Source organism: Pelobates fuscus, chromosome 4 (assembly GCF_036172605.1).
Source record: "Pelobates fuscus isolate aPelFus1 chromosome 4, aPelFus1.pri, whole genome shotgun sequence".
NCBI classification, from domain to species: domain Eukaryota; kingdom Metazoa; phylum Chordata; class Amphibia; order Anura; family Pelobatidae; genus Pelobates; species Pelobates fuscus.
Genome location: NC_086320.1, coordinates 58,515,443 through 58,527,901, shown reverse-complemented (window position 1 = coordinate 58,527,901; position 12,459 = coordinate 58,515,443). Strand labels below are relative to the sequence as shown.

General features: G+C 35.9%; 1 protein-coding gene across 2 annotated transcripts in view; it reads left to right on the top strand.

The window, feature by feature from the left end:
- The window catches only part of MATN2 (matrilin 2), a 95,577-nt gene that overhangs the window by 15,318 nt on the left and 67,800 nt on the right, over positions 1-12,459 (top strand). For both annotated transcript variants that reach the window (XM_063451216.1, XM_063451215.1), the window contains exons 3-4: positions 4,485-5,054; positions 11,930-12,052. In XM_063451216.1, coding sequence (XP_063307286.1) covers positions 4,485-5,054; positions 11,930-12,052 — 693 coding nt within the window. The remainder of the gene's footprint in view (positions 1-4,484; positions 5,055-11,929; positions 12,053-12,459) is intronic.

The following is a 12,459-nucleotide window of genomic DNA, read 5'->3' as shown; positions in this document are numbered from 1 at the left end:
AACATATTAAACAGACTGTTGCTGATTTATTGCAATGGTCTTTATTATGTTTGAAGTGCACACTTTTTTTATTCAGTCCGGTATGTAAATACTAACCGAGCTGTCTTCTACTCAAGAAATCCTATCACAGTAAATGTAAATGTTGACTCCGGTTTTATTTCATGAAAGGACTCTTTCTAGCAATTGCAGATTCTTGCCAAATGTTTTTGTTTTTTTAAATCATCTTACATCCTATTGGTAATACAGGTGTCTTCTAATTTTGGAAATGCTGAGCAACGATTAGGCTGAAGATTTTTCCGTTAAGAATGACAAATGTTTATTTTATGAATTATGTAGGTAAAAGACATCATTAGGAGATGTTTTACAGTAATTACAAGTCACTAACAAATCTTTTTTTTTTTTTACTCTTTTAAGAAGAAGGAACATTTTTAGTACAGTAAATATATTTTTCATACATTAATTCTGCTACCAGTAGGTAGTGTATTGAACAGTATATTTTTTATTATACTGCATATTATAGGCATACCCAAGGGCTTGGTGTGCCCAGGAACACCCTAATTATTCCAGTCCTCTATTTTGCATATTTTAGATTGCTTATATTTATGAAGAAAACTAATATTTTTAACCCCTTAAGGGACACAACTTCAGAAATAAAAGGGAATCATGACGGAATATTTCCGTCATGTGTCCTTAAGGGGTTAAGTACAGTTCCAATGCACACCCTCATGCCATGCTGGCCTTTTCTGATAATGAAGTATATTCTCTTCTACAGACCCCCACTTGGAGTCAAATAGAACCTAAGCTTAGGCATAAAGAGTTTTTATAGCATGTCATAGTCCTCCTCTTCCATTCGGCACAGTATATATCTTTTATTTGAGTTAAAGGGACACTCCGCACACCTAAAGCACTTTAGCTTTAGGTGTGCGCTTATTTAAATCCATGCATGTTTTTTATTGGAGTTATATCTATTAAATTGTTTTCTTAAAAAAAAAAAAAAAAAGAGTTTTCATTGGAGTGTTCCTTTAAGCTCTGTCAGCCAGGTTCTACAAAATTGTATCCACATTGAAGTGCAATAATTGCAGCCAAGATTTCAATATGTCTTGGTAGACAAACAGAGCGCACCAAATGTGCTGGGAAAAGAACGATCAAGAGCAGATTGGCTCAATTTAACTTTGGATACAGATACAAAAGGTTCTTTATGTTGCCTAGATATTTAGACCCTTACTAGTTTAACTCGCTGTTGGCTGACTGATGATGGGAACTCAGCAAGCCACCCGGTATATATATCTTCTTTCTAGATTATTTTGTTGCTCACTTAGAATTCTTCTGTTGCTCTGCTCGTTGGAATAAGTTATATTTCCAACAGAACATCCAGCAATAGAGGAAGCATACTGGACAGAATATGATAAGCCCGTGTTATTTTATTTCTTAACCCTATTGTTCTCTTCTGCAGACAGAAATAATAGCCTACTGGACTGGTAACAGAGCATACCATGGTAACGGAGCTTGTCATAAACCATTAATTCTAGATATATAAGCTAGCCCTTCACTAGAACACTGACAGCTTATTTACTAAAGGCTCCCTTGATAAAGGCAGTTTTGCCGAAACGTTGGGGGCTTTTTTGGTTGATCCTTGTCCTTCTTCTCACTAGGTCTGGTATGCTTTTTTTCTTTGTATATATAATTTATTTTGGGGTTTATTATTACTACTGTTTGGTTTCTCATATGGCTATTTTGGATATCTGTATTCTGTGATTCATACATTGTGCAGTCTGCTTACAGGCTTTTCTAACACCTGTATGTGTTATATTGTACTTTTTATTTGACATTTTATGTCTTTTTCATTCATTGATATAGTTAATGGGAGCCTACTATTGTGACCCATTTAATAAAATATTTTTCATACACATTTTGTGGTTGTGCTCCTTGTCTAAGTGATAGATATAATTCCGTTGGCCTTTGGGAATATGGCCTTATACGAGTGAGCACCCAGGATTAGACTGTTTATTTTTGTCTGATTATTGTTTTATATCAGCACTTTTGAGTGTGCCTACCTGTCTTAATTTTGACTAGCTTATTTACTAAACACAGAATTGTGGTCAAGTGAAAACCAAATGGCAACATTTAGGCAACTATAGCTGATTAGGGGAAAAAAAAAAATATCTACGTCTGCCATAATCACAACTTGGATATTTTATAATCAGTTTTGTAGTTTTTTTTTGTTTTGTTTTTTATCATTCTTTATTTTTGCATTGACAGACAATACAGCTTGTAAGCAGTACTTGGGCTTGTGCAAAAGCCGAGCTTCAAAAGGTACAATGGCATTTCAATGATACAGAAAGAAGATGATGGTTTTGTTAGAAATACATTTGATGTTCGGAAGCCCCATCTTTTCTTTCTTTGTTATTTTTCTTGAGGCCGCAGTTCGTCAATGTTTTTTAATTTTTATACAAACAATAAAAATTCAAAACCGGAAAACACCGTAATAGGTGTATTCCTTGAGGTAAAAGGTAACTCTAGAATTTTGGTATGTAACCTGTTAATCTTTTTTTTTTTTTTTTTTATTAACATTCTTTATTTATCGGTTTTGTGGTTATATCAATAGTCAAGGGAAGGGATACAGAGAGTAATAGGGGTGGGGGGTGGGGTGGAGTACCACAGTTCCATCCACTCAGGTTTGTACCGACGTAGGGTTCGTTATGGATTGTTGTAGTACAGCGGTGAATGTTGAAAATTACAAAGATAGCCATCAATCATTGATACCTTATTTATTTGCAGTTGTGGGTCTACGGTTGTATTGTCCGGTGCACCTTCAGTGCGGTGGAGTTATTGAGGTAGGGGAGGAGGGTCTGTGCAAGTCGCGAGTGCGGCTGGGGGTGGGGGTGTATGGTCCAGTTGAAGTAGCCCTAGAGTCCCGGTCTAGTGTGTTAGTCCGAGTCGGTCTTTTCTGGTGTGAGTCTCCGGGTTGTTACTCAGTGGTCCCCGGGTTCGGTGGGGTGGTCTAGGGATATTGGGGTTGGGTTTCGAGAGCTATCCTGTTGTAGCTCCTAACTTCGGGCTCGTCATTCTTCCGTCGAGTGTGGGGAACCACTGCTGGTGTCCCTTATGCACCAGTGATTTTGTAGTTTTTTTTATATTCAGTACAATTAGTTTTTTTTAGTGAATTTCAGATTTTACGAGAAAACAAGAGAACATTTCCAATTTGTCTATTTTGGCCTAAAATTTCTAACTCTATTGTCATGTCTCCGGAATTTGTGGTTTAGTGAGTACACAAGACAGCATTTATGGCTCGTGCTTTAAACTTGGCAAGTTGAATTCAGGGAACTATGTCCAGCTTTACAACTTTTCAACTGGCGATTTTCCTGAAATAAGCATAAAAAGCAATAAACCTGACAGTTACCCCCAGTATATACATTTAAACACATATGATGTTAATGGAGTTAATCACCAGCTTACTTATCTTGAGAGGGAAACATTTTGTTCAACTCCTTTTTATAGGGGAAAGAAATGGGATCCAAACGCTTTGGGCGTTTTCTCGGAAGTTGTTAAAGAGCTTTTAGAGCCATACACCTTGAAAACTCATCCATAATAGTTACAATATCTGCTCAGGCATTTAAATTATGTACAGCCAAGATTTTCATGTGCCTTGGTAGACACACAGAACACACCAAATGTGCAGGGAAGAAAACGATTAAAAGCAGATTGGCTCAATTCAACTTTGGGTTCATAAGTATAAAACCCATCCTTAAATTCCTGCCTTGCAAACAATACTTATAGTTGATTTCAGGGCTTTGTGTAAAAATGTTTCATTGTGTGTTTCACTGTATTTCAATTTAATCAATAACACACATTTGGCTCAACTGACCAAAACATCCTTGATAAGTACCAATGAGTTCTATTATAGATCATTAAATTAATAAACCAAGAGTTAACAAATACACGATACATCTAATAATAGAATGCCAAAATAATAATAATTTTATAGTGATTATGTGTTCTGAGACATATGGTTTTGATTCTACACGAAACATGAGATAATAGTTCACCAATTACAAAATAATGTGAATCCTTCTGTGTATTTCACAAAACAACACTTAGCCAATTTGTTTTTTAAATGAATAATATCCATAAAGGGTACATGTAACCAGCAATACAATTTGAACCTTCAAGGATCCCCTTTAAGCTTGAAAAATGTTGAATGACTGATTAGGATCAGCAGAGCACAATCGCATGTAGACTTTGTTAGAATGAGCCTCGTATTTGGCGACATCCCAAAAAACATCTTACTGCTTCTTTATGGTGTGTGTCAATGTCCTTCAGTCATGGAAAATAAATTGTAGAAATGAAATGGTTTTACAAGTATAAGGCAAAACAGACAATCCTTATGTAGCATGTGTACATTTTGCAACAATCACTTTAATGGTTTTCATAATTTCTACGCAGAATGCATAATGATAAGTGCAATCTTTGTTTTTTCCTTGCAGAAGAGGCTTGCCAAAATAAACCACTGGACCTGGTCTTCATCATTGATAGTTCTCGTAGTGTTCGTCCATACGATTTTGAAAAAGTGAAAGAATTCCTTATCACTGTGTTAAAGTTTCTTGACATACGGCCAGAGGCAACCAGAGTGGGTCTAATACAGTATGGAAGTACAGTCAAAAATGAATTTTCATTAAAGACTTATAAGAAAAAATCTGATATTGAGCGAGCAGTCAAGAGGATGATGCACCTTGCCACGGGCACCATGACTGGATTGGCCATTCAGTATGCATTGAACATTGCCTTCTCTGAAGCTGAAGGTGCTCGACCTTCTAATCAGTATGTGCCAAGAATCGCCATGATAGTGACAGATGGGAGGCCGCAGGACCCAGTTTCTGAAATTTCAGCGAAAACTAGGAATTCCGGAATATTAATTTTTGCCATCGGCGTTGGCCGAGTAGACATGACCACCTTGAAATCTATTGGAAGTGAACCTCATGAAGAGCACGTCTTCTTGGTGGCAAACTTTAGCCAAATTGAAACATTGACTTCAGTTTTTCAGAATAAGCTATGTGGTAAGACCATATTTTTTTAAGCATTTTTCAGTAATCATTCAATTTGTGTATATTAGTAGGCTAAAAAATGCAAAACCCTTAATTTAATGTTCCATAAATAATCCATGTTTCTAAATATGTGTGTAAGAACTATTTAGAATGGTTACATTTCCACTTATCAAACTATTTTAACTTAAGTCGAACACTATCAAATAGACATGTGCAATTCGTTTCGTTGTGAATGTCGGGCAATTCGGACATTTGGATATTTCCAAATGTCTGAATAGCTGAATTGCCGAATTTGCGAAGTTCCGAATTTGTGAAGTTCTGAAGTGCCGAAGTTCTGAAGCACAGTATTGCCAAAGTACTAACATACCTACCCAGTGGAAGAAGAAGAATGTTACACTGTATACAAGTTAAAATAAAAAGTATACAAACATAGCCGGATTCAGCTGTAAGCATTTGCAACACTTACAACAATCAAGTTATACACATTCATATAAAATGTAAGTTACTTAGCCAGTCAATGGAATGACAGGATTGAATAAGTAGATAACTGCCTAATTCCCACGGTATTAGGGAGCTATCTACTAAAATGCTGAAAAACCTAAATTGGTCTTTCAGACAAATTTACTAATACTAAGTAAAGAGTACTTAGTATTAGTAAATTATGCCCTGTGGCTGCTCACTGTAAAAAACACACATAAAAAAAACACGAGTAGGGGCAGATTATTTACTAATACTAAGTAATTCTTACTTAGTATTAGTAAATTTAGCTGAACGACCAATTTAGGTCTTTCAGCCTTTTGTTAGATAACTCCCTAGTACCGTGGGAATTAGGGAGTTATCTACTAAGCGGCTGCAAGAGAAGTCCCGAAATGCCGAAGTTCTGAAGTTGACGAAGTACCAAGTGTTGAAGTGCCAAAATTCCGAAGTGCCGAACCGAATTGCCCGAGTTCTGAAATGCCGAACCAAACCGAATATTTTCCACATGCACAGTAATGGACTTTGGTCCATTTGGATAACTCTCATATACAGGTTTTTGTTACAACCACTTTGGTTGTAGAAGAACATTATTTTTCAAACATGGTTTCCTAGTAGTTTTTTTTTAACAAATTGGCACAAATGTCTTTGCCTAGTGTTCTAAAAGTACATTTTTTTTTGTTACTTTTTTTTTTACAAATCAGAAACCAATATACCGGTAATTTACCTTTCTAAAGGTGACCTGATAAGAAAAAAATAAAATTAAACAGTAGAGTTATAAAACGGGTATATAAAACCAAGTCTTTATGCAGTTTGTCCCTAAAAATAAAAACATACTTTAATATATTGAATTATAAATATCATATTAAAATGGAAACTGGAATGTTATAGCAATGCGACTGAAATTTTCAGCATGTGAACTCTATGATTAATATTAAGTAAATTGATGATGTCAGTGTAGGTTTAATATGTTAACAACTTGGACTGTTTGAAGTCAATATTTTTGGTAGGAAAATAATTTAATCTCAAGTTCAGGGACATTGTAATGCATGAATGTATGATTTTATCGCATGACAATTCTGCTTATACTTTCAGCTGACAAAATTGCTTTATTTATAGCTTGACAGATGTTTTAAAAAATATATATTTTTTTATGTTTATCTGTCTGTCTGTCTTTTTGTCTGCCTGTTTGTCTGTCATTTCTGCTAGTCTTTTACGTTGCTGAATTATTATCATTATCATTATCTTGATTTCTTTAATCCCAATAATAAAGACTTCTCTCATGGCAATCATCTATGCCTATTTTCATGTAGAGTGTTGAAACCATTCAATTACCTAATTGGGAAATGCTCCCAAAAGTCAACATTTTACTTAGAATGCTCTTCATTGCTCAAAATGTGAAGTTCTAAGCTATTAGCCTAGGCTAAATGTTACTCGCCACCATGAAAGCTTAGAAACAGGTTTTAGGTTTTGATCCAAGGTGTTTTGTTGTTGTCACTAGCTCTCTAACTCTCCCCATATCACCGCTAGTTCCACCATCCACAATATCATTAGCTGTTTATCTCCAAATTCATTTAAAAATACACCCGAAGCACACACAGGAACCAACACAATGTAAGCACATGTGATAGGTGATTCTCACATTCAAATCTCTGTAGTTTGTTCTAAAAAAAAAGAAGCCCTGCAGCTTTCTGCAGCATAACTCCACACCTTAGCCATACCCCCTTTTTCCACAAAGCAGATTTCCTTATTAGATGTACTCTGGGTACATACTCAGCTCAGCCAATGAGAGATCAGTGTGGGCTAAGTTGCTGACATGACCCCTCCTACAGCCAATCACTGCCATCTTATTGTGTTACCCTTTTCTCTTTAGCCTTTAGACTTTGACATACAATGCAAAAAGTAAGTGTCTGTGCGACTAAGTCAAGTCAGTAGTGGAGTCCATACAAATCTCTTATTGGCTGAGCTATAATGTTTAAGTTTCAATCAGGAAGGTGTTTTATGAAAAAGGGTGAAGAGGCTCAGGGGCAAAGTCATGCTGCAGAAAGCTGCAAAACATTTTTCTGTTTTAGTTTTTTTTTTTTTTTTAAAAACATAACCAGAGATTTAAAAAAGATTTAAACAGTGAAAAAAAGTCAGAGCATAATTATGAACCAAAAACTTATCAGTATCCAATGCGCTTAAGTTATGTTGGTGTCCATAGTGTTCCATTAAAGCGTGGTCTAAGTCCCATGACCACTATAGGACACTGTAGTAGTTATGGTGCCAAATGTCCCCTGACTCTCAGGCACTTCTTGCCTGAGTGCCTCTTCATATATCTCAAATGTGGATGTCCATACTTCTCCATTTAATAATTGAATTTATTGGCTGAGATTAATTCTGTCCAAACAGGGGTGACATTGATTTATCTAATGTGAAAGGTGAACTTCTGCTATAGCTAAACATGAAGAAAGGGCAGGAGGGCCAAACTGTTCCAATATGGTTTGAAAACTTACCATGGAATGGTGTCAGGGGACTCCTGGCACCATCACCACTACAGGGAACAGTATTGGTTATAGAGTGTAAAGTGTCAGTTTAAATCTTATGAAGGAGTCCTCATTTCAAAGATTGATTGGAAACTGAAGAAGCATATGACATTCTGCCCTATGTGTTTGCGCAGGCCTCTTGCATTGCACATTTGTGATCAGGCTCACAAGGGAAAGATATAGGATGCCATAATATGACATTCTATTCTACGCTGTGTCAGAATAAAGATGATATGCAAAACTGTAATTTGCCTAGTTGAGAATGTTTCACTAAGCCGACTAACCTGTAATCTTATTTAATTTAATTTTTCCCTTAATTTTCACTTACCTGCCAGTCAGCCAGGAATGTGCCACAAGTTAACAAGAGGACTAGAAAGAAAAGCTTTTACTCTGCCAAGAGTTAAAGTACAGATCTGGATACACAGAGTTTTTACCCAATTCAAAAAATGTCTTTCCCTATGTTCTGGGACAAGACTCACATGCAAATTAAGTGTAATACAGTATGCACTCCCCATCTTCCTGTATAATTTAGCACTAGGCTAGTTGTTCGATAAGTTCAATGGTCATGGAAGTCATGAACACATTGGGTTTTTTTTTCATGCAAAAATGTACTTTTGTTTTAGTAGAGCTAAATGTTTTCTGTGTTTCGTTTTTCTCTCTTACGTTCATAAGAAAACCTATACTGTAATTACTGAACCCGTAGAAAGATTAGAATCTTTAAATTCTAAACTCCTTTACATATGATGATGTAACACTGAAATTCAAAACAACTACAGCTGATTATTGTTCTGCTGGTTATTTTAGTATTTAATGAACATTTATATTTGACATTTATTGATGCAAGACCCAATCTGATCTTAATTAATAATCAGTTACCTAAAATACATAAACTGCTGATAAAACAAATCAGTCTAAGAAAGTACATCATACGTTTTCACAGGTATACCCGCAAATTACAATCATGTACAATCACCAAAAAAATCACAATAATAATAGAAACAAAACTGTTGTTGCAACAAACAGAGATATCCATTAAACTATGAATTTCCAAGTATTACAAATACCGAAGCAAAAAAAAGGCTAATCTGGAGAAATTATCAAGATTAGTCCCAACTTTCACTCAGTCTTGACATTTGGATTTCATTCACGTAAATTCATAGTTTAATGAAATACCATATATCTGTAACAGCAATTACCCTGTTTGAACTAATAATATAATTGTGGGAGGCGGGGGACTTATGTGTGTGGCCACCTCTTGATTCTTATTTCTTCCATTACTTTTTCTTTTCTTTCTGTGTCCTTTTCCTGGTGTGTCTGTGATCTCTAAATCTGCTAGAATAATTAAACCTGAAACCATCAGTTGATTGTAGTACGAGAAAAAAAAATCTCATTAGAGAAAATAATGTGGTAAGTGTTCGAAGATATTCTCATTGTAAAGTAATATTTTGCTAACCCAAAAGTGGGCTTGGGAGGTCCATCAGAAATGTGTGGCTGAATTCTGACCACAGGCACAGTAGCATAACCTGAGACAAGGAAAACCCTTGAAATAAAATCACAACAGGGACGTCCATCCCTCTGCGTAGCTTCATCGGAAAAAGTTACATCAATAAATAGGAATGGGTCCTTAGAGACGTGTGGTTGAGTTGTTCTCTGGCGATAGTCCAAAGATTGGAGAGGCGATATGAACTTCAAATTGAATTACAAACACGTATCCTTATTCAACTTCTGTGAAATACACAAAAAAATATACTTGAAGTTATTCATAATTAACAAAATATGGGAAACGTTAGGAAAACAATCTGTCAACCGTGTATTCAGCGTGTAACCTCATTTGAGTAAACGCAGGTTGATTCATTAACCGTTGACACAGTTATGTGAACATGGGTTACTGTTAAAGTTTTAGAGTTTTCTTTTTTTTTTAAACGTTTTGGGATGCGATTGAGAATGATTACAAGTTTAAGATTGTGGGTTTGCAATTAGTGTTAGGGTTTGGTGTAGCATTTAGGTGGATTTTGGATACATTTTTAAGGTGATGTGTAATATTTATGGATATTTTTTTTAGTAGTATTTATAGTAAGGCGTAGTATATTTAATTAGAAGATATAAGGTTTAGGGATAAGATAGAGGCTACTATTTAAAGTTAGGCATTTAGTTTTTTTTATTAGTGTTAAATTCTCAGTCAATATAGTACTATAATGTATAAAGCATTTATCACATGATGAGCTTTGATTGTGTTGTTCAAGCAGTCATTGTTAAAGGGACACCATAGGCACCCAGACCACATGCTTAGGTGCACTATCACTGTCCCCTTATCCCTGCAATGTAAAACATTGCCGTTTCAGAGAAAATGTAACGTTTACACTGCAGAGTTAAGACTGTCTCTAGTGGCTGTCTCTCAGACAGCCACTACAGGTGCTTTCTGCTTTTATACGGAATTTAACTATGTGAAACGATTCGGGACGTCATCACACTTTGCATGAGGATGTCCAGCGTCTTCGAAATCCCCATAGAACAGCATTGAGTCAATAGCCTTATAGCTGAAAAGGCCACCGATATTAGGGTACTGTGATGTAGTGATGTAGTAGTGGACCTACCACAATATGGCCATATAGTGTAACTACATCATCAGATTGGGCATTTTATGTAGCCTTGTAAAATGTAAAACTGTGTTTTTGTGTGTGCGCTGTTTGTTTTACTGTATTTAGCCTTATGGCTGAGGGAAACTATAGCGTTAGGAATACACTTTTGTTAATGATGACTTCAATCAAGCAGCAAAACTAGTATTTCTTTAATGACATGCTCTCACCAGCCCATCAATTCCCCTCTTGTTGCTCTGACGTCACACCCTGAACTAACATTCTTGTCCTTGTTCATTTCTAGTGTATATCTCGACTCCTTTCAATCTCCCAGTGCTAATACATTTTAAGAAGGGATACGTTTTTGCTTTCATTTCCATTATCTGCTCATATGATGTCTGTAATACTACTGTGCCAAATCTTAAAGGGACACTATAGGTAGGAAAACAACTTTAACTTAATAAAGCTGCTTTAGTGTATAGATCATGCCCCTGCAACCTCACCGCCCAATTCTCTGCCGTTTAAGAGTTAAATAAATGTTGTTTCTGTCCATGCAGCCCTCGTCACCTCTCCGCTGGCAGTGAATCACAAAGCCTGCATGTAAAAAAAAAGGTTTAATTTTCAATCAGATGTTAACTCACATTAGAGATTTTTATCCCCTGCTCTGTAAAAGTTACTTTAATTACACGCAAGAGTCTGCTGCAGATTCCAGAAGGCTATCAACAGAGCAGGAGATAAATTGAACAGCCTGTTCAATAAATAAAGTTCAATAAATAAAGTTTAACCCCTTAAGGACCAAACTTCTGGAATAAAAGGGAATCATGACATGTCACACATGTCATGTGTCCTTAAACATTAGATATCTTATTACAATAAGTGTTTATGAAGGCTGTGTAATTCACAGCCAGGGGTGGTTTGACTTGTGCTGTATAAACAAAGTTATTTAACTCCTAAATGGAAGAACATTAAGCAGTGAGACTCCAGGGGTATGATCTATGCACCAAAACTTAGCTTCATTAAGCTAAAGTTGTTTTGGTGACTATAGTGTCCCTTTAACTTACATTTTACTGGGAATTGAGCTATTGACTTTACTTCTGACTTTCAATCACATTATTAAATACAACAAGCATAGATCTAAGCTAACACTTGTTTTGGTGTATATTTGTCTATATGCAAATGATTGTTGCCATGTATTTTTTGTTGTACCACAGTTGAGATCAAACGAATAATACTGCTTTTCAAACTAGGTGTGATTAACTGGTATATTGTATCCCTTACTTTGAAGAGTACTAGACTATATTCTCTCTTCCAGCTCCCCATCTTTGTGCCACTACAAATCATGGCTGTGATCATTTTTGCATCAATACACCGGGTTCCTACATATGTAGATGCAAACAAGGATACATTCTGAACCCTGATCAGAAGACCTGCAAAAGTAAGTCACAAACTCTTACATTGCAAAGTGCTCGAGAACAACATATTGTAATGAACTGAGAGATGCAGACAAAGTAAATACATAATCCATAGTGTCTATACCCCTCGGAACTTATTGAAATGAAGATTAAACCTCAATGTAGCTTTGGAAAAGAAACAGGGAAAAAATAAGGAACACTGTCTTCCAAATTAAATTAGTTAATCTAAAAATGATTACACTACATATTGAATGAACACTTGTACAGACTCCCCGTTGAGTGACGGGCAACAACCCAAATGAGTGTTGGAACACACACTACTGTAGGCTGTATAACAATTTCATTGAATTGGTTGTAGTGCCTAGAGTCCACTGGCATTGTCCACCATTCAGTGCTAAACTATCTTTGAGCAGTTTAACTCTTAATGAAG